The 19809-nt window shown below is 43.4% G+C and overlaps 5 protein-coding genes across 15 annotated transcripts; 3 read left to right on the top strand and 2 right to left on the bottom strand.

The window, feature by feature from the left end:
• Window positions 1–35: 35 nt before the first annotated feature.
• On the top strand, window positions 36–5151 carry LOC125762006 (PHD finger protein 14). 2 transcript variants are annotated; one of them, XM_049423674.1, is made up of 6 exons: window positions 36–157; window positions 278–3177; window positions 3311–3442; window positions 3500–3726; window positions 3857–3965; window positions 4059–5151. In XM_049423674.1, the coding sequence occupies exons 2-6, from the start codon at window positions 286–288 to the stop codon at window positions 4071–4073; spliced, it is 3375 nt and encodes a 1124-aa protein (XP_049279631.1). In that variant the 5' UTR covers window positions 36–157; window positions 278–285; the 3' UTR covers window positions 4074–5151. The 2 variants fall into 2 exon arrangements, with proteins under 2 accessions (XP_049279631.1, XP_049279620.1); XM_049423663.1 differs by lacking the exon at window positions 36–157 and having other exon boundaries at window positions 188–3177.
• A 1045-nt stretch (window positions 5152–6196) lies between these two features.
• LOC125762246 (paxillin-like) lies at window positions 6197–8787 on the top strand. Its single transcript, XM_049424125.1, has 4 exons — window positions 6197–6477; window positions 6921–7136; window positions 7693–7926; window positions 8261–8787. The coding sequence occupies exons 1-4, from the start codon at window positions 6475–6477 to the stop codon at window positions 8342–8344; spliced, it is 537 nt and encodes a 178-aa protein (XP_049280082.1). The 5' UTR covers window positions 6197–6474; the 3' UTR covers window positions 8345–8787.
• On the bottom strand, window positions 8740–16733 carry LOC125762114 (carboxypeptidase M-like). Of its 10 annotated transcripts, none has more exons than XM_049423964.1 (5): window positions 14689–14739; window positions 12306–13141; window positions 12124–12153; window positions 11424–11989; window positions 8740–10175 (listed from the first exon to the last, which is right to left on the bottom strand). In XM_049423964.1, the coding sequence occupies exons 1-5, from the start codon at window positions 14706–14708 to the stop codon at window positions 10014–10016; spliced, it is 1614 nt and encodes a 537-aa protein (XP_049279921.1). In that variant the 5' UTR covers window positions 14709–14739; the 3' UTR covers window positions 8740–10013. The 10 variants fall into 10 exon arrangements, with proteins under 10 accessions (XP_049279921.1, XP_049279884.1, XP_049279876.1 ...); XM_049423927.1 differs by lacking the exons at window positions 8740–10175; window positions 14689–14739 and adding exons at window positions 10295–11210; window positions 16280–16733; XM_049423919.1 differs by lacking the exons at window positions 8740–10175; window positions 14689–14739 and adding exons at window positions 10295–11210; window positions 15004–15230.
• Window positions 16734–16787: 54 nt separating this feature from the next.
• On the top strand, window positions 16788–18133 carry LOC125762251 (uncharacterized). The gene is made up of 3 exons (XM_049424138.1): window positions 16788–16887; window positions 17155–17517; window positions 17582–18133. Exons 2-3 carry the CDS (start codon window positions 17494–17496, stop codon window positions 17927–17929), a joined length of 372 nt encoding a protein of 123 aa, XP_049280095.1. The 5' UTR covers window positions 16788–16887; window positions 17155–17493; the 3' UTR covers window positions 17930–18133.
• Window positions 18073–19028, bottom strand: LOC125762239 (uncharacterized). The gene is made up of 2 exons (XM_049424111.1): window positions 18847–19028; window positions 18073–18744 (listed from the first exon to the last, which is right to left on the bottom strand). Exons 1-2 carry the CDS (start codon window positions 19015–19017, stop codon window positions 18244–18246), a joined length of 672 nt encoding a protein of 223 aa, XP_049280068.1. The 5' UTR covers window positions 19018–19028; the 3' UTR covers window positions 18073–18243.
• Window positions 19029–19809: the final 781 nt, after the last annotated feature.

Here is a 19809-nt window from a genome sequence, read left to right as displayed (position 1 = left end):
AAAGTTAATTTTCATTTCGGTCCAGTAAACGTCAAACAATTTTCCAAGATGTCACACCGTGAAAGGGCTTTTCCGACACCTCCTCTCAGCTCACTTTGGTGTGTGTAGTGCTCTCATTACGTGCGGAATTGGCGTCCGTCTTTTGTGAAATGTTCTGGTTTGTAAAACTTTTAAAATTTGAATCCCTATTTATTTATTCAGCTCATTATGTTAAACCAATCAGCACATAAAACCCTCTTTCTCATCTCGATTTGTTGTTTTAAAACTCTTTCGTCAGATAACATCATGAGGAACAGTATAAAGCGCAGGCGGCCCAGCGGCCTCACTACCCAAACTTTGCTAGACTTCGATTTAGGCGAATCGTCATCGGATTCCGATTTCCGCATCGAAGATCATGATGATGAAAGTGATGATTGCTCGCTAGGATCAAAGGATGACAATGACGATGGAGACGATGATGACGATGATGATGACGAGGATAATGATGACGACTATAATGATGACGACGATAATGACGATGACGATGGTGATGAGGACGATCAGGATCATACCAATCAACCGCTGCAACATCTCAACTCTCAGAATGGTGCGAACCGTAAACTATCCGAGCAGGAAGCGAACGAAACTGGAAATGAGGAGGAAGAAGAGGATAATACCATCGTGGGTGCAAGCGGCAAGATGAAGGTATTAAGTGTTCCGATCACGGTTACCAAAATAACCAGTGAGAAGGATGCTGCGATCCAGAAGCTGCTCATGAAATCGATCTGCTGTGCCTGCCTGGGAGATCGAAGTGATGATCAGAATGAGATCGTCGAATGTGATGGTTGCGGGGTAACTGTGCACGAAGGTTGCTATGGAGTGAGTGAGTGTACCAGTATTAGCAGTACGATCTCATCCTGTTCCACCGAACCGTGGTTCTGTGATGCGTGCAAGGCGGGAGTGGAAAACCCGGATTGTGAACTCTGCCCGAACAAGGGTGGTATTTTCAAGGAGACAGACGTCGGAAAATGGGTTCATCTGGTGTGTGCACTGTATGTACCGGGTGTGGCGTTCGGTGAGGTAGATCAACTATCCTCGGTTACGTTGTTCGAAATGCCGTACAACAAATGGGGCGCCAAGACGTGCAGTCTGTGCGACGACGCTCGGCTAGCCCGTACTGGTGTTTGCATTGGCTGCGATGCGGGAATGTGTAAGACCTACTTCCACGTTACTTGTGCCCAATACTACGGATTGCTATCGGAGGCACACTCGGAAGAAGCAGACCAAGCCGATCCATTCTATGCACACTGTAAGATTCATTCAGACAAATCGCTGATTAAACATCGGAAGCGTAATTACAACGCGATTAAGATGAAGGCAGTGCATCGGCAAATGGAGGAAGAGTCAAGAAAGACGCAGAAACCCACTCCGGAGCAGTTGCGAATCGAACGAAAGCTCACCAAGCACCGTAGACGGTACGTGACCAACAAGGAAACCAAAAATCCACCCTGGGTACCAACGCAGAAAATGCCTCGCCTGCTGATTACCAGTGCGACAGCGTGCAAGAAGATGCTGTACAAAGCAGAACTTATGGGGTTAGATATGGCTGCGATAGAATTCCAGGAGGCACAGATCGCTTCGCTGAGCGATGTGAGGAAGAAGTGGCACATACCGCCAGCATTTAGCGTCGAATTCATCGGCTACTATCTGGATCGTGCGATCCGGTTAGTGGATATGAAGAAAAACCTGCAGGAGCAAATTGTAATGAACAAACATTTGCTGGGAAAGCAGCAACAGTTACGCATCAAGTATGATCGCAGTGTGACAAAGAATCAAGAAGCACTGAAAGTGAACGAAGTGTTCAAAGAGGGCATATCGAAGATTTACGAGCACATTAACGCGCTCTGCCCGAATAAACCGCTCATACCGGTGGATCAAGTCGGCAAACCGCCGGTCGTTGGTGTCCCACCGTACGCTAAGTCGCATCAGAACGTGCTGATCAATACGTCTTTAAGTGTGACACCACCCGCCCGTACAATGTCGGTACCCACGGCGGCAGCTTTAAAGATGGGGGTCGGTTTTCCACTGCAGAATCTCATGGTATCGGGCAAACGGGACGATACTGGACGCATATTGAGCACGCAGTGCAAACAGAACAGTGAGGAACTACTAAATGAGTGTGGTATCTGCAAGCGTTGCAACGATCAGCATTTGCTTGCAAAGTGTGACACCTGCCATCTACACTACCATCTTGGCTGCTTAAATCCACCGCTAACGCGGCACCCGAAAAAGTCTAAACTGTACGGCTGGCAATGCTCCGAGTGTGACAAATCGGACGATTCCAACCCGGAGAGTATCATCATACCGAAGATGCCACGAAAATCACGCACCCGGTACTCGAAGGATGGTACGATTGTGCCGTACGATTTTTCCTACACTGATCAACTACCACCAACCCAGACAGATGGGGCAGGAAGCAGTGTCCGAAAAACGGTCAAAGGTATTGCCACTGTGGAGCTTGTATCAGCCGGTTCGATTGATATTAAGCAAGAGCCCATCCGACAACCGGTAGCTGAGAGTTCAAACGAGGTGGATTCGCCAATAAAGGTGCCCGGGAAACGTGGTCGAAAGAAAAAATTGATAGGTGAATGCGAATCGTCTGCTGAATGCAACGATGCCAAGAAAAAAGATCTCAAACTCTCAAGGGCTAAAGAGGAGCAGAGTGACGAGCAAAGCTGTAAGTATTCGTTACACGACTCTACACTTTCCGAACTCGACACGTCGGATGAGCAACGTCAGCATAATAGCAAGGTGCAAAAGGTAGAATCAACAACCGTACAGGGACCGTCACCGGGATCGCAACACAAAACGGAACCTGCCGATGATGGCGTAACGTTAGCAAATTCCACACTGTCCACAGTAGGTTCATCGGAAGCGATAGCAGCAGCTGGACCAGGATCAGAATCATTATCGTCCATGATGCTAGAAACAGGATCTTCATCGACAACGCATCACAAACACAGCAAAAGGCGAAAGGAAAAGCATCGTAACCGATCGCCAAACACGGAGCGCATTATTTCCAAGGATCACAAGCGGAAGCGAAAGCGCAAGAACCATGCCTATGAAACGGTTGACCATACGAATCTTGACTATCCGATGCCGGAGTACGGTGACAGCCGACCACGCATCAAAATTAAGGTATAGTTTTATTACGATTACGGTATGAAGAAGTACGTTCTGTTACTCTATTAGGAATATATATATATATATATATATATATATATATATATATATATATATATATATATATATATATTTTGTAATTTTGTAGATCAAATCCGTACTGGATGGTTCCAACAGGCATACAACACAAATATTCTACGTGCGCACCGAACGATCGGAAGAATCCTCCTCGACTGTACCACAGCTCATATCTGGTGCCGCTGATAGTTCATCCCAGGCGGTAAGATTTTTTTATGCAAGATTCGTTCATATATTAATCATGTTTATTTACTGCTAGAACCAACTAATGGTACAGATGAACCAAATGTTGCCTGTACCCCAACCGGTACAATATAACGGCACCGAGCAAATCACTCAGGGACGAGCACGTATCAAACGGGACGGTGGCAGCCGTTTGAATGCGTCCTGCATCACCAGCATCGGTTCTTCGGTGGGTACCAGCGCAAATGATGAATGCATTTGTGATGTTTGTCATGGTGCGGGTACCTCACCTAACATAGTGCAGTACGTATCAATATCTGTGAAGGTATCCTTGTATGGCGATGAACTCTCGGCGTTTAATCCAACACGCAATACAGTAGAGTTCAGATCGACCACAACCAACAACATAATATGTATTTATTTCCACTTGTAGGTGTGATGAATGCCAAAAAAGTTATCACTTCGGGTGCTTGGAACCTCCGCTGAAAAAGACACCCAAACGGCGAGGTTACTCATGGCACTGTGCGGATTGTGACCCAACGGTATGTTTACATAGGCCGTAACAACCGCACGGTAGATGTATTAGTATGTATGTTGTTTTATTAACTGGACTTTTTGCCTTACTTTACCTACAGGACGTCGAAAGCTGAACATCGTGTGGCAACATCTTATTGCTCTTTATCATTTATTTTTGCGTATATTTCTAATTTTTTTATGGTCAGCATCATTCGTTTACAACTGTAAAGAACCATTAGTTTGCTTGGCTTGGGCTGACCGTTGGTGTAGTGAAAAGGAACGTCCTATCCGTGAATACAGTCAAAGAAAGCCAGAAATGGGATGCCACACCTAATAGCGGTAAGGTTGTAGAATCACACAGAAAGTTCCACGGTGTTGGTAAGGTTAGAGAGGGGCTATGACACATTTTTTTATACACCTCTGTGAATATACATAGCGATAATGCCCTGCGAATCTGAACCACTCCAGTGTAGCAAGCGATGAGTCCTACATTAGTGAAAAGAAAGTTTGGATCTTATTGACCTCATTCGTCTCTTTAAGTGCGTCATAGCGTCATCATTTACACACCTTAACCTACATACAATTGCAATTGTAATTTGGCGTGTTTCCAAGCAAAGTTCGTTAGCACACCCAGTCTGAGCTGATATCTTGACTGGACCGTCCCTAACGTAGAGCTCCGTCTATACGATTTGGGTTATTAATGTCACGTATATTCTTAATACAGATAGTCCCCAAAATAAAGTATTATAGAGGATCGCCTACATCCCCAAAAAGCCGCGTATCTCGAATTTCCGCGTATGAATTGACGGTTACATAATCAACTTCCTTCTCTGCTTCCTTCAAAACGTCATCAGTTATATAAAGCCATATAAGGAAATTATGGTTTTCTTTTTCGGATTCTGGGTTGAGGTTGATTGAGCACAATGTTGAGACACGCAACCATCACGTACATTTTTCAATTGATTGTAATACCTCAGCGTCGCGATTTCACATTCCGAACAAAGTGTTCGTTTGATAATATCTACATATTTCAACGAAAATATGGCTTTTGTGTAAAACATTTGTTTATTATAATGTAATTATTAAATGCATCAAACAGTACAGTCGGTCAGGCACCCATCACAGATCAGTAGTAGAACCAAATAAGGAGATGAAGAAGCTGGATGTATGTAGTACTGTCGAAATAAATGTCTATCAGTCGAATTCACGTAAGTGCTTTTAAATGTTTTACTCTATTTTTTAGAATCTTTTTATGTTGTTACTACAGTGGGAATACTGTTAATGGTAATGACATTGTTTGTATAATATCCTCCAAGTGCAGCATTTAGACATTGTGTTCTTTCTTCTTAACTGCATCGTCTAAGAACGATTTTGGATATTTGTCACCTTTATATTTAATATATGTTATATTAGCATAGCTGGGACATCGCGACAAAACCTCTCGCGTAAGTGTCTAAACGCGATTTTTTTACAGTTTCTATCCAAATCAGCAACCCTAGAGGAAGGAAGCAAGTAGCCGTGCTGACTCTTTGTCAACCCGCGATGAATACACTTCACAGCAGCAACCACGTGCATCTATCGAGCGTCATCTATTTTGAGATTTATTAACGGCCGCATTAGGTGGGAATTCTAACGCGTCATGTTGATATGGAAATGTGTATAGACCATTCTGTAGAACGGTCACGGTGTTTGACCAGGGCCACGGGTAACGATACGGAACGAGGGCAACGGCTTGAAAGAAATGAACACACAGCTGTAACAGTGCCGGTTCCTTGAGCGGTGAGCAGGAAAAGTAAACGATTTGCACACGTATCATCCATTAAGAGGTCTGACACCCACATATGCATATATATTTTTCGAATGGAATCAAGCAAGGTTTTGGGAACCTTGCAAAGAATGTGTGATGGAATTAATTTCATTTAACTTCCTTTTCCAGATGTAACACATTTGACGGTGTGATATAGTGAAATACAGATATCGCACTACATATCTCAATAGAGCAATGAATGAAATGATGCTTTTACTTCCTTTCGCTATCCCTTGCAGCGGGTCGAAATAAGCTGCGCAATATATAATGGTCGAAAATTGCATGGCCATTCCATTTCTGCAGTCGAAAAAACATGCACTTCAGTGTATTATGCTTAATCATTCACAATACACGAATGGTTCCAAGCCAAAACTCCTACAAACATCAGCGCGACGTGTGAAACGAATTCGCGCGCGCAAAAGTACCGCACTGTGCGCCATTCGTATACCAGATAGTGTCGTGTGCACGTGCGTTTTGTGTTTTGGGCGTTTTTTTCATGTCTTACTTTTCTCTTGCATTACGAGTCTATCGGGTCGGTCTAGTCGTCCACCGGTGGTCACAGACCAGTTGCAGTCAGATCTCCGTGTGAAGTGGTTAAAACTCGGAACAAGTTCCTTTCATCCAAGAGTGTTTGAAATTTGGAAGTGTATTTCCAATTAACGTACCGTAGTGACTTACGATTGGTTTTTTTCTTTGTGAGAACAGCTGTGCTACCGTAATCAGTGGAAATGGTGCGTTTATGTGCATATGTGATGCAATTCAAACTCTAGAAGATAATGTTGCGCTAAGTACAGGGCGCGTACTTACGCTATCTCAATACAACAATCAAATAATCCTGAGTTGCAATCAAACCAAAATTAAAACCGCGTTTCGTTTTTTATTTTGTTGGAAAATGTTTCACTTTTTGATTTTTTTAAATATTTTTTTCATGATGTTATTTAAAGCTTTAGACACAAAGAAATTCCATTCTAACACAAAATGATAACAGAAAACAAAAAAAACTGGACATCTTTTGTTGTGCAGTACTGGCGAATGAGTCAATTTATTGCAATAAAATCTTAAAAGATTACTAACGGCAAAATTGTTTCCACATTCTAGAACTTCACAAACATGGAACCGCCAAAAACTCCTTCAACTGATGCGGACATATTCTGATCCTTCTTTTCTATTTCAGGCCGCTACGTGCTTCGGTTGCAAGGAAGAAATTAAGGATAAGATGCTGGAGGCACTGGACAAGAGCTGGCATCCGGAGCATTTTGCGTGCAAGGAGTGCAAGAAGCGCATTGCCGAAAATAAATTCCACGAAAGCGAAGGACTACCGGTGTGCTCCAAGTGCTTCGAATCAAAGATACAGGCGATCTGTGCCGCATGCCGCAAACTAGTGACTGAGGTATGACTTCACTCACAGCACGAGTGTGTGGTTCAACTCTTACGATCTTCATGATTTAGAGTGGCCAGCGTCATCACGGCTGGAAACGGTTGCGCACCGTGCCACTATTGATTGCTTTGTCGTAACGCACGTCAGTTGCACACGGTTACATTCTCGTGGACCACCAACAATTTTTCATCAAATTCGTATTGGAATAAGGGTTTATTTCTTGGAGATTATTTGAGCGGGGAAGATGTTATTTTTAGCATGTGTAAAACGTAATATTGCTTCGAAGCCAGAAGGAATAAACAAAGATCAATGCCAGATCAGGGCGGGAACTGGTGGGAAGAATGTTTAGGAATGGCTGGAATGCTTGGTGTAATAACGTACAGTTTTGGCAATGTCTTACATCACATGGTGTGTACACATTCCAATTAATAGATCTTGCGTTAAGCATGTTCTGCCAAATGTGATATATCTCTCAATGAGCTTAATTTTTTAGACATTATGTTAATTTATTTAATTATTTTGAAACCTCTCTACTCCTTACTCATCGCTGTCTTCTGGCAAAGCACAGAAAGTGGTAAAGGCCATGGGCAAAACATGGCACCTGGAGCACTTTATATGTGGTGGACCTTGCAAACAACAACTCTCAGGCAAGACTTTCTTCGAGCGCAATGGCAAACCCTACTGCACCGCCGACTATGAACGACTGTACGCACCAAAGTGTGGCGGCTGCAAGAAACCAATCGCCGAGAAAGCCCTGTCCGCACTGGAAAGCAAATGGCACAAGGAATGCTTCAAGTGCAAGGTAAGCGCTCCGAACAGGTGCACAATCATTAGGATGTTAAGACTACAATAACAACAACACTAAGCATTATTAATATTTATTTAGTGGGAGAGGAAAAAAAACTATGGCGCGTGCGGTTGGTACGATGTCCGATATAAAGTTCTATTTATAATCGTAAGGAAATTTATGTCGCGTGATGCTTTAAATAGCTTGGTTTTGGACATGGGCGTACCGAACCGTTTCTCCATAGCACATTGAGAACATTTTGCTCAGCATATTTATGGTTCCCCTGTTTCCGTTTTTTAACACGATCAACACTAATCAATGCTGCTGCTTTCTTCTTCACACTTTCCAGCTCTGCAAGGAACCGATCGGTGTGGATGCCAAATTCCGGGCCGACAAGGAAAAACAGCCAATCTGTGAGAAGTGTGGCGTGTAAAACCGCACACTCAACGCCGTGTATTTTTTGTTGTTGTTCTACTTCCTCCCCAGCAGAAGCAAGTTGACCGGTTTGTCTTGCTTGAGGTTTCGATGTTAAATATATCGTATCGACGCGTTCTGTTTAGCGCTTAGTTATCCGTAAACCGGTGGCACCGGTATCCACTGGATGTCATTGAGTATTTAGAGGATGGACCGGTTGACAAAGCCTATAAGCAGCATCGTTAAGTATTATGTGTGGTTCTGTGTGTTTGCGTTTTGTTTTTCGTTCCTGTACATACTAAAGTTTCCTTCATATCACATGACTCACCATAGAATTCACACACCCGACTACTTTACCAAGTTTATATGGGTATACGTTTGAAAACCAATTCATATCACACACGCACACACGTCTTGCTATTAAATAAATAGATAATTTATTGTTGCATCTTGCAGACAGAACATTATTGTACCATGTTTCACATACTTTCTCACCCGATACTGCTTATTCCCATCGGCGGACCTACCCTAATCCCCTTTCTTTCTTCTACGTCATATTGCTTGTATTGTTAGATGCACAATGCGTTGTTACCGGTAATGTGCAGCGCAGTGGCGCCTCTAACGGTAGGCGGAGTAGGCGGCCGCCTAGTGCCCCGCCTGTAAGGGGGTCTCGATGAATGGAAATGTGTATGAATGTTGTAGCAGACAATAACCTTTCGTCTAGCCACGGCACAATCGCCAACACGGTGGAATGGGAAAGGCGCCCCTTTTCTAAGTAATGTATTGCTATATGATTGAGTCAATGCCCCTTTAAAGCGTATTCCTACTTATCACAAGAGATACCTGAAAATATCCACCAGTGAAAGAAGAATACCACTATGTAAAAAAGGGGCGCTAAAAGCACAAACAGTATTGTATTCCGAACCAAATGCTTTCGGGAATTTAAATTTTCATCGCTAATTGTATTTAAATCCATGTGATTTGTTTTTTTTGTGAGAAAAAGACAAAAGCGGTAAAGCTTGAAAAAACGAAAATGATGTTCATTTCTCGAGAAATCGTCGTGTATTGAAAAATGTGGCCATTGTAGGCGAGTGTGGTATTTTAAATGTGCTAAAGCGCATTCAAGTGTGTGAGTGAAAGAAAAATGCCAATGTGTAATAGCGAAGGGGCCGCGAAGGAGCAGCATTGTCTTCCGAAAGAAATGCTTTCCTGTGTTTTATGAAAGTAAAGTGTCCTTCGTATAAACTGTAGTTTACACGGGTAAGTAAACCACAATTGTTTAGAAATATCGGAAGTAAGAATTTTACTAGAAGTAATCGATAGGACAGTTTGTGGCAACCGTGGGGTTATAGCATTAGCTGGCAAAACAACATGTCATGTATTTCGTATAAGGACCAAAAAAAAGTTTGCCTAAAAGCTCAAGTAAATTAACCCAACCTCTTCCCCATCCCGAGCAGCAGTTTTGTATTGATAGGGGCCTCCTATTCCGCATAGGGCCTCCAAAAAACTTGATCCGCCACTGGTGCAGTGCCGGAACGAACACTTACGCTGTTTAAAAAAAAACAAATAGGACGCAGACCGTTTAAAAACGGAGCAAAAAGCCTACAGAGACAAGGGGGATCGGCACACTGGCTGGTTGATTTAAAAACTTTGCTCCTACGGCCTACACGCCCTAACATTCACGCCGGTTAGCCGAATATGTTATTAACTAAACTGTTGAATCCACTGCTAAGCGTCGAAAGAATACCTTCGTCGGAACCGGAGCCTTGCGACGGTGCCGGTGGTATCACTTGCTGCGGGCGGTACTGTGTCGATGCTGCCGGGCGATAATGTTGCGAACCATCATTGCGCTGTGGTGCATTGGGAAGGAAAGATACAGGAAGATATTAATACGCTCGAACACAGTCGAAAGAGAGAAACCGTAAGAGAAGTAATGAGAGTTGGAAGTTAAACCACAACACCCAGTATATACATGTTTCGTTGTTTGTCGACGATCGTGAAACATCTAAGCCGACAGGACGTAGATGCCTTTGAACGATGATCCGGACGATAGTCAAGTTTTATTCGAAGCACTTGAGCAAACCTTCAAGAATAACCAAACCTCCAACAGGAACTGTGTTGTGAGCAAAGGCTTAGCGTATACATTTTGTTTTTTAGTAATTTTGAACACTGTAAGATCATGAAAGTGAAGTATAGCACAAACTCCTGCCGAGTGCGACATAATTTAATCTTTTAATAACACATTAACAAACGCTTATACTCTACGTTGTGCTAGATAACGATGCATTAAACGTAATGGAGAGTCGCACGCCGTTTCAATCAATGTACCGTCTAACCTAGATTATAATTGCGTATAGTTTGTCCAGGCCACCTTATCTATGTACAAAATAACCTGTTCACCCTTCCCGATCGTTTCACTCGCTTCTGGTGCGGAATGGTTCTATGGCTCAGGAGGTGAAAATGAGCCGATCTTGGTTAGCGGTACTCGGCCTGAACTCTCTGTTGGCCACAGATGTGGTTGAGGTTATCGTACGGTCGTACGACACACCGGGAACCTGAACCAGGGTGCTGTGTTCCGCATCCTTTACGGTGGAAGAGAAAGAACCAGTAGTAGTGGTAGCAGTAGAAAGGGTAAAAATAGGATTAGTGTTAGTTGTCGTAGCGGGAGTAGTAGTAGTATTAATATTAGTAGTAGTAGTATTATCAGTAGCAGTAGTAATTGTAGAAGTAGTACTAGTAGTAGTAGTGGCAACAGTTGTAGTAGTAGCAGTAGTAGTAGAAGCGGTAACAGCGGTTAACGTTGCCACCTTTGTACGAGCGCCATTCATCCGTGGCCTTTTGTTAGTACTGGATGCGTGTTGTTTTGCAAGCGTTTGCGTTGTGCGCTGTTAATTAGATAATAAGATTAGAAAAACAAAACAATCTATAGGTAAGTAGCAGGATTGGGCTAGTGAGGTTAGTTTACGTTTTCCTCAACAACAACAACAACCACAACGAAAGACATAATTTTCATTTGCATGCAGGAAGAATTACTAATTTTTGTCAACAACTACTGATCGGAAAGGACTTCTCAAACACAATCAACCATTCAAACGTACCTTTGACGGCTGCAGCGTTACGTTCAACAGCGTCGGATGCTGCTCCACAATCATAAAGTCTACATCCTTTGGTACGAATCCGTCCGCGTACACCTCCAACTTGTACACGCCAGGCAGCAAGATACGCCAGAACTCACCGTACTTGGTGGTGGTGAACCCAATGTCACGTCCCTTGATCTTGAGCTGTGCTCGTTCGATCGGATTGCCGGTCGGGTCCATGATGAAACCCTGCACGCCCCGGTGCGCCTCGGCAAGGAACTTGATCAGCGACATCTGATTGTCATCCCAGTATTTGCGCAGCTCATACGCCGGTGGAAACTTACAGCAGGACACCTCGAGCGTTACCTCCATGCAGCCGTGCCAGACGTAGTTAAAGTCCTGCATACCACCGGTAAGCGGATACCAGGCGGCACCGTTCGTGATGCCATTCTCAAACGAGGGTGATGCGGTTTTGCAGGCAACTCCACGAGACATCTTACCATGGTTGTTCGCGTACGTTAGCGACAGATGCTTGAACACGTCGTCGTCCGGTGTCAACGACGGTTGCGACTGGTAACTGTGGAAAACTGAGCTTAACGGGAGTCATGTAGATGGAAGAGCAGAGAAGAAAATTAGAATATCCGCTGTTCGTAATAATGGGCGGTTTGGTATCGCGCCCTGCCTTAGGTACTACGAAATTCATCCACACGTGTTAGCTCACCGGCGCATGTAGACGAAGATCGACAGATTTCTGTATTACAGGTAGGTTAGTATAGGTAGCAAACCATCCGGAAAGTGGTTTTCGTGAGAAGAAATGTGTTGTTAGCAAGCGTGAAGGTAGGGTTAAGTATCAGTTGGAAAAACAAGCGAGTTGCTAGAGGAGACGTTAGCAAGGATACCTACTGGCATTAGGCGTGTTGTCGTACGGATAGCTCACAACGAGTGCTCCACCGTGCAACGATCCACTCAACACGAACTGTATCTTCGAGATCCAATCCTTTACCGCTTCCGTTTCCGGCTGGGATCGCTTGTTGTTCTGCTTGAAGTAGTCCGGGAAGTTGCGATTTAGGTCGAAGCCGCGCGAATTGTACCGACCCTGGCCTCCGTCGCACGTGCCTTCCTTTGATGCGGCATATCCGTCTGGGTTGAGTGAGGGTAGAATATGGATGCGCGTATTGTCCAGTAGCCACTTGATATACGGATCGGACCCATAGCTCGACACCAGGTACTGAATTAGGTGAAGCAGTAGTTCTCGCCCGACTGCCTCATTGCCGTGTATATTACCGATGTACTTGACGTCCGGTTTCCCAAGCATATGCTCGTACGGCGATGCCGACACGACTAGAACCCACAGATCTCGCCCCTGTGCAGACTTGCCGATCGAGTATAGGGCAGTCAGGTTCGGGTAGCGGGCGGTAGTCGTACGTAAATAGCGCGTCATCTCGTCGTGGTTGTGGTAGACGAAATCAAGCGCCCCAACGTCCGGCCGGTATGCACGAGGATCCTGCGCGACGGACAGATTGTCGAACGTGTAAAGGTGACCATCTTTGACAGCAACACGATCTAGTGCGAACAGGGCCGGATCGCTGCTCGGTTCGAAGTTGCGTTGACCGGTCTGGTCGGCGATCGTGGGCACAGCGATGCACCAAACCACTAGCAGTGCTGCCAAACAGACGGACTGCATTCTGACCGACCTTGCGGGATGTTTCAACCGGAACTTAAGCGACGGGTTGTAATTTCTGTCCAAAACACATTCAGTTCCACATTCAGAACATCCAGCAGGGAAGAGATTAAAAGAGTTAGAGTAAGAATGGAAAGCATTTTATTCGTCACAATTTAAAAGTCACACATATGTGTTCCACTCCCGGTCCCAATACTTTAATTCATACTTTGAGCTTCGTCGAATTTTAACATCTGATAGACGTGAATCATAAAAAACAACAATCAAACGCATATCTGAGCTAAAAACACGATACGGTACAGCAAATCCATTGATATGCCTGGCATGGTTCTGCTAGCCCAAAACAACCACTAAAAGTAGCGCGCGCCTTTCTATACGCGCGGGCGCAGCTATCAGAAAAAACGAGATGCCTATATTCCAATAATCACATAGCTTCCAACCAGCTTGTCCGTGTTGGCCTACCTCGAGCCTGAGGCACTCTATTATAATCGGCCTTATTTTCTGCCGCAACGATCACGATCACGGATGTCCGCGATGTAAATCGCTGCCAAAGGATAAAAGGGGGACATGGCAGTCGTAGCACGCAGGGCAAGATACTGTTACACGCAGCAGTTTTAACTCGTTCCAGCAATATCTGATACGGTAGGTTGTGGACGGTAGACAGGCAGGCGCGCAGGAACGACTGCACGCGGATAACGGGTTTTCCCTTGATTCCGGTGGATCCTCCTGTCTCCTTCTTGACGATGGCATGGTGCGTATAGTGCCAATGGTAGTGATTTAAAACAAGATTCAACGAAGACAACGCAAGCAGTGTTGGAGAGTTGTGGGAAGAAAAGTCCACAGTATAACTGTTGTTTACTGATGGCCCACAGGTTTTTCTTCTCTGCTTATTCTGTTTCTCCACACTATTCACACTTTGCTGCACTTCCCGCCAAACCCCGTTTCCTAAGGGTGGGTGGGAGAAAAAGGGCAACATCGGAGAGGCAATTTGGCACGCATGTCATCACCTGAACCAGCCTGGGACGGGAAATCATGTGAATCACAGCACCTTGAGCACATCACACACAAACAAGTCACTCCGAAAGAAGCGTTGGAATGTATGCACCCACCCCAAAACGACTTCACACACTCCTGCGTATATTGCGAGAAGTTGCTGGTATCCGCACCCGTGAAGCTCTCACCACTTCGTTGCTGCGTGTCTAAGATACACTCCAAGGCGGCATTGAGGACGCTTGAATCTGATTGAAGAAGTATCATCTGACTTGTCGCACGGTTGTTGTTTGGTTTTGTGGGTTTTTCGCTATTTAGCGAGCTGAAATCAGGAACCTGTTTTCTTACTGCTGGCACCGTCGCGACCGTTTCGACAAACGTTTCTCTACAACCTTGCCTATAGGCTTTCGGCAATAAAGGGAAGTTCGAGGTCATAACGACATGACCTTTAATGTTTAAAATGCTTGCAAGAGTGCAAGGTCTCGGTGACGATCAAGACTAACGTTTCAGCAAGGCAATGGTCGGACGATACCAATGATTGAACAAACCCTGTCTAGACAGGGATCGTAACAAATGGCGGGAATGTTATTGTAGAGAAATTGATACTGCACCAACCGATGAACGTTCTGGTTCATGTTCTGGCACTAATGTTCACATACAGGGAGAACACGCACTACCTAACATACAATCAGTAACCTACTTGATAAGCGTTTTTCAAATTGCACTTGACCCGAAGAAAGAGCACAGCATCACCGACAACCTTCTACTGTTTGAAGTTAGTAATCTCACCGAGACCTAGATAAACTTTCACACCGGCCAACTGTTGGTGGTTGGGAGGGGGGTGTGTGTGCGAGCATTTTTTTTGTTTCATTTGTTTTTTGTTACTTTAGCTATAGAAAAATGGCGGGAGGGAAAATTCACACCACTTACTACGAGCACCCAGGCAAACGATGGTTCCTAAGGAGAGTCGAGAAGATGGATTGGAGGACAGGGAGTGACGAAACACACTTTCCACGCGCGGTTTATGCTTCCACACAGACGAGCAGCCCCAGACAGGACCGTGTTGTAATTTGCGTCCACTCGGGCGAACCGATCGTACCACACTGAACGCTTGATTATGTATTTTTATATGTTTATAACCTGCACACTGGAGTTTGCTGTGCTGTTGCCCATTCGTACCTTTCTCCCATATCCATCTCTCCATCGCCACCCTTTCCCACTTTCCCTTCCCAGTACTAGTGAGTTGTCTCTTTGGGTGGACAAGCGGATTGTACGGTTCTTGTGCCAAGGGCCACAGAAATGGGTAATGCGACAAAATCATTGAGTCGCAGACGGTCAGAGACATAACCACTCTCACGTAGGTATCGGATTCTTTGTCTACCAGTCTAACGAAGGATTTTCCTTTTCCTTTTTTTTTTTGTTGGACAACAATACTCAGGAGCTGGGAGGAAAGATATCGGATTATATTAGGAGTTATCTTTGCATCCCATTTTTTTACTTTTAAGGAGATGTGCTTTCCTTTCGGTTGTGAAGGTGGGCATCCAATGGGGTGAAATTTTAGCACCAAAGGGATAGATGAGAGTGAAATTCCTTCAAGGTGGAGAAATACGATTTAGAAGGGATACTGTGTAAGATATTGTGAACATATTTTGTTCAACACAATTCGTGTAGTTTCACTGTAGCAGTTGTAAAACAAATTCTTTAAGCAATCACATATAAAAGCCAATAACTTATTTGCATATCTTGCTGTATAAATTAGCTATGCTTCAAAGTATTCTGCCCTCCAATCAGGGATTTTCCTCCAGAGCTCTGGAAGCTTCTGCTTAAATACTTCAATGTAATATCCTTCGCTTCGTGGGTCAATATCAGATATCAAAAGAATCCCGGTGAAATGTGCATTTACACTGATTACAGTAGGTAAATAAAGCAATCAACTGATGCGATTAAAATGAAGATTAATGTCCTATTGGCTATGTTCGAAGTGCTTCGTTATATGTTAAAAGAACTACTAGAAAGGTGAATAAAAATAATAGGAATTAAAGTTATCGGTTAATTCCCTTTCCCTTTCGTTCGTTGGCAAAAAACCTCACGAATTAGTCCATATGGAAATCATACATTTGCCTAAGGCCTTGTCTAAGCCTTTCTATAAGGCTAACTTAGAAATTATTGGTTAACTTTCCCAGCGCATTTCATTCTTCATACTTACCATGCAACGCAACTAAATTGTTGAATATATTAGCAAAATCTCGTCCTTTTCCCAACTTTTTCACATTCGCACAAGAACCATCAACCAGAATCAACAGCACTGAGACCAACACTAGTTTTCTTTTTTAAAGGACCGCAGCACAGAAAGGCACTTGTGGAAAGCAATATTTACAACCGATAGAAGTTCATTTTCCTTTCGATTAACATCCTGGAGTATCCTGTTCGGTTCCAGTGTTTTGCCAGCAGTTTACAGCACACGCACTGCAACGAAATTTCTCCCACCGATTATCACCGAAAAAGGTCACCAACAATTTAGCTCTGCTTAGCCGTTTAAAAGAATTCTTTCGAACAATGTTTAAATGGCAGCATATGCTTTTACGTCTTCTCTGATACGCTTTCGTCCGAGATTTTTAGCAGCCTGTTGGAGGGCGACCGTAAGAGACAACCCTTGTATTCCTTGTACTTCTGACGTTTTGGACATAAATAATCTTGGCGAAATGTCAGGAAACATGCCAGGTAAAGGTATCTGTACCCACTTTGACTTGTAAAATTCGCTGGAATGCCAATGGTTTTTGGATTGTTGTAACCAAAAAGTGTTTGCTGTAACTGGTACGGTTTCATTGCTGAAGAGCTTTCTATTTGTATTACCGAGCAAAATCAATACAAATTTATGGGATTTTTGTTTTCAATAACGGAAGATATCGTTCTAGATTGCCTGCTGTGTTGTTGATCTTTGTACATTATTTCTTTTTGATATAGGATATGGATAAGCACAGCAAGATGAATAGCATAATAAAAACTATATAATGTAATATATATATTTGTCACTATATTTTGATTTCATTTCTCCTGTCACTTCTGCATAACCTCAATTAGAGAAATATAAGCAATGCACATCACAGTCGAAGAGCAAACAAGTAGCAAACCAGCATAACGGTGTTTTTGTCATCTCGATGGTCCAGTTTTGTCTTTTATTGTGCTTTTTAAAATCCGAGTGCTGAATCCGATGTCACGGACACCAGAATTTGTGCTGGATTTTATCAATAATCTGCTGCTAACTAATTGCGGTATGGTATGGTGTGGTATGATTCAGTGAGCGAATAAAATAGAGCAGCCATCCGGAAGCTAACAAAACATGAAGGAAAAGCTATAATGTCCAAGATGACGGATGTTTTAAAGTTAAGCAATGGAATGTATCACTAGAAGCGCACAGTAATGCGAAACATCAGCAATGAAAAGGTAACAAAAGCGCACGTTTGAAAATGTTTATATCCTATCTCAAACCACTATTTTTTCTTGGCAGGTAGAACGTGAAGCGAACAGGATGAGTAATGAACGAATTCATGGTAGCTACGAGTCTTCCGCCCCGCACAATCAACAGCAGCATCAGGAAGCCACCGAACACGATGCCGTTAACAATCGGTTCATCGAGAAACAAGTGCCGGAAGTGGCCTACTGTCTTTCGTGTCGATCCCAGTTCAGTGAATCGTTGCCAAACGATATTATACAGCATTACATGAACCGCAGGCACGAACCGTGTTGTCGTTGTCTGTATTGCAATGGGCCTATGTATCGGTACAGGGATAGCAAGGATAATGTTCAGTATTATCACGATTGTCACCGATATAAACGCTTCCTGGATGGTTCATGACTTCGCGAACCTATTCATGGAATAAAAGATGTTTTCCCCTTATACAATGCTAATGCTTTACTTGGTGCAAAAGCGTAGTGCTATTGTTCTCACTGTTTCTAATGTGAAAATAGACTGATGATTCAAATAGAAGTTAGACAACGTTGTACGGCACACTTTTCTTATGTAAAGCCAATATCGAGTAAATCGAGTTTTATTCAGTAATCGGTGAAATAGTTTATGAAAAATCAGAGAAAAAGAATCGTCCAAACATCGTAAGTGGTAACAAACTAAAACTAAATGTAGAAAAGTGAACTAAACAAACTTCCTAAGCTCTAATTATCCGTTCCACCATCCACCAAGGAATGTGCAATACCGCTGTCGTCCACTTGAGAAGCCTCATTTGTTGTTTTCGATTCGGATTCCTCGTTCAGCATTTCCACAACCGTTTCCACCAAACTCTTCAGGGACTCGACAACGTTCTGTAGATCGTTCAGTTCCTCGGTCTTTTCGCTTAGCTCCATGTGCAGCCGGGCATTCTCTTCGACTGTTTCCTTCAGTGCAAGGCGTCGCTTTTCTGCCACCTTCACCCAGTAGCCCGCACTTGGTTGTTCGGCCAGAAGGTTTGTTTCGTCCTCGAATGTCGTTTGTGTAGCCTTTGTTAGCTGTTCCACCATTTTGCAGCGTTTCGGCTCGCTCGGTTGCTTGGCAGACGACACCGACAAATCCTTGCCGGGTGCGTGAGGCAATGATTTTCCTGGGTAAAAATTTTCCTTTAACGTACTGACGACGTTCTGCACTTCCTTCAGCGTCATTCGTGAGGTTTTACGAATTTCCTACAAAATCGAAGCCGAGTACATGGCGTTAGAAGTTCCGTTATCATTTCCATATCGGCATAGGGATAGCAGGAGAAAGATACGAACAAACGAATAACTTACTTCTTGTTCCGACGGAGTATCTTCTGGTATGACAATGTTCGGAGTAGTAGCAGCACTCATTTTTGCATTTAACTTGCCTTTCAACGAATTGCGGCACACAGAAATAGCAAAACAATACGTTTCCCTCCAATTAAAATAACGCCAGAGCGCGTCAGCTGCGTCAAATGTCATATGACAGTTGACATGACATGTGACAGTTGTGTTTGCTGTGCACAAGCTTCATTGTTGCTGTCACTGTGGCGTTTTCTGTGCCATTTTATGAAATTATTTAGGATTGTACAATAATTTCGTAGTTTATTTGTTTTATTACATGCAGCTTATATTACCATGCCATCCATACCATGGGTAAAGTTAAATTTTTGTTCCTAAAATTACAACACTGTCATATCTAGTCATACTATTATATCTCGCCAAAAAGAAAGCCCTACGCTGCTTAAGTACAATACATATATCAATAATAACCTTTGACCTTTTTTGCATGCTAATAATGCTAATAATTGAAAAAACAAACGATTTACAAGATGTTAGCAAGATCGTGGTGGTTGTTTACAGACCAAAAACCAAAAAAAAAAATGGATTCTCTGTTCTGGCTTCTAGAGTACAACATAACATAATCATAAGCGACGGCGGTTCCATACGACAGGAACTGGTATCAAATCCCATCTGGAACGTCCTCCCGTAGCAAGAATTGTGTTTACCCAGCTACGTGGTAAAATAAGTATAGTAAGCCAATGGTTACTTGTACAAGCAACAAGGGTACAAGTGATTGCTTGGCTGATTTATTTTTCGAAAATAGATTAACTAATGTTGTCATAGTATTATGCAAGGCTGCGTCCGTTGGCTGCATTTATGACCCGGACAGTTGTGAACTATGGTAAGCTATAGATAGAAAAAGAAATGCAAGTAAAATATCCCAGAGTCCTCCATTTTTCATAGCATGTCATCGTGAAATAAATGTTCTTA

This window comes from Anopheles funestus, chromosome X (genome assembly GCF_943734845.2).
Source record: "Anopheles funestus chromosome X, idAnoFuneDA-416_04, whole genome shotgun sequence".
Classification (NCBI taxonomy): Eukaryota; Metazoa; Arthropoda; class Insecta; order Diptera; family Culicidae; genus Anopheles; species Anopheles funestus.
The sequence above is the reverse complement of the archived record's forward strand: the minus strand, read 5'-3'. Positions and strand labels throughout refer to the sequence as shown.

Coding starts and splice junctions, on each gene's coding strand:
- LOC125762006 (XM_049423663.1), top strand. CDS start 208: ATGTTAAACCAATCAGCACATAAAACCCTCTTTCTCATCTCGATTTGT. Junction 3,178..3,310: donor GACCACGCATCAAAATTAAG/GTATAGTTTTAT, acceptor GTAATTTTGTAG/ATCAAATCCGTACTGGATGG. Junction 3,443..3,499: donor CTGATAGTTCATCCCAGGCG/GTAAGATTTTTT, acceptor ATTTACTGCTAG/AACCAACTAATGGTACAGAT.
- LOC125762246 (XM_049424125.1), top strand. Junction 7,137..7,692: donor GCCGCAAACTAGTGACTGAG/GTATGACTTCAC, acceptor GGCAAAGCACAG/AAAGTGGTAAAGGCCATGGG. Junction 7,927..8,260: donor AGGAATGCTTCAAGTGCAAG/GTAAGCGCTCCG, acceptor CACACTTTCCAG/CTCTGCAAGGAACCGATCGG.
- LOC125762114 (XM_049423893.1), bottom strand. CDS start 14,708: ATGAACCAGAACGTTCATCG. Junction 12,154..12,305: donor CGACAACACGCCTAATGCCA/GTAGGTATCCTT, acceptor CCTGTAATACAG/AAATCTGTCGATCTTCGTCT. Junction 11,211..11,423: donor TAACGCTGCAGCCGTCAAAG/GTACGTTTGAAT, acceptor TCTAATTAACAG/CGCACAACGCAAACGCTTGC.
- LOC125762251 (XM_049424138.1), top strand. CDS start 17,494: ATGCGAAACATCAGCAATGAAAAG. Junction 17,518..17,581: donor GAAACATCAGCAATGAAAAG/GTAACAAAAGCG, acceptor TTTTCTTGGCAG/GTAGAACGTGAAGCGAACAG.
- LOC125762239 (XM_049424111.1), bottom strand. CDS start 19,017: ATGACATTTGACGCAGCTGACGCGCTCTGGCGTTATTTTAATTGGAGG. Junction 18,745..18,846: donor ATACTCCGTCGGAACAAGAA/GTAAGTTATTCG, acceptor TCGATTTTGTAG/GAAATTCGTAAAACCTCACG.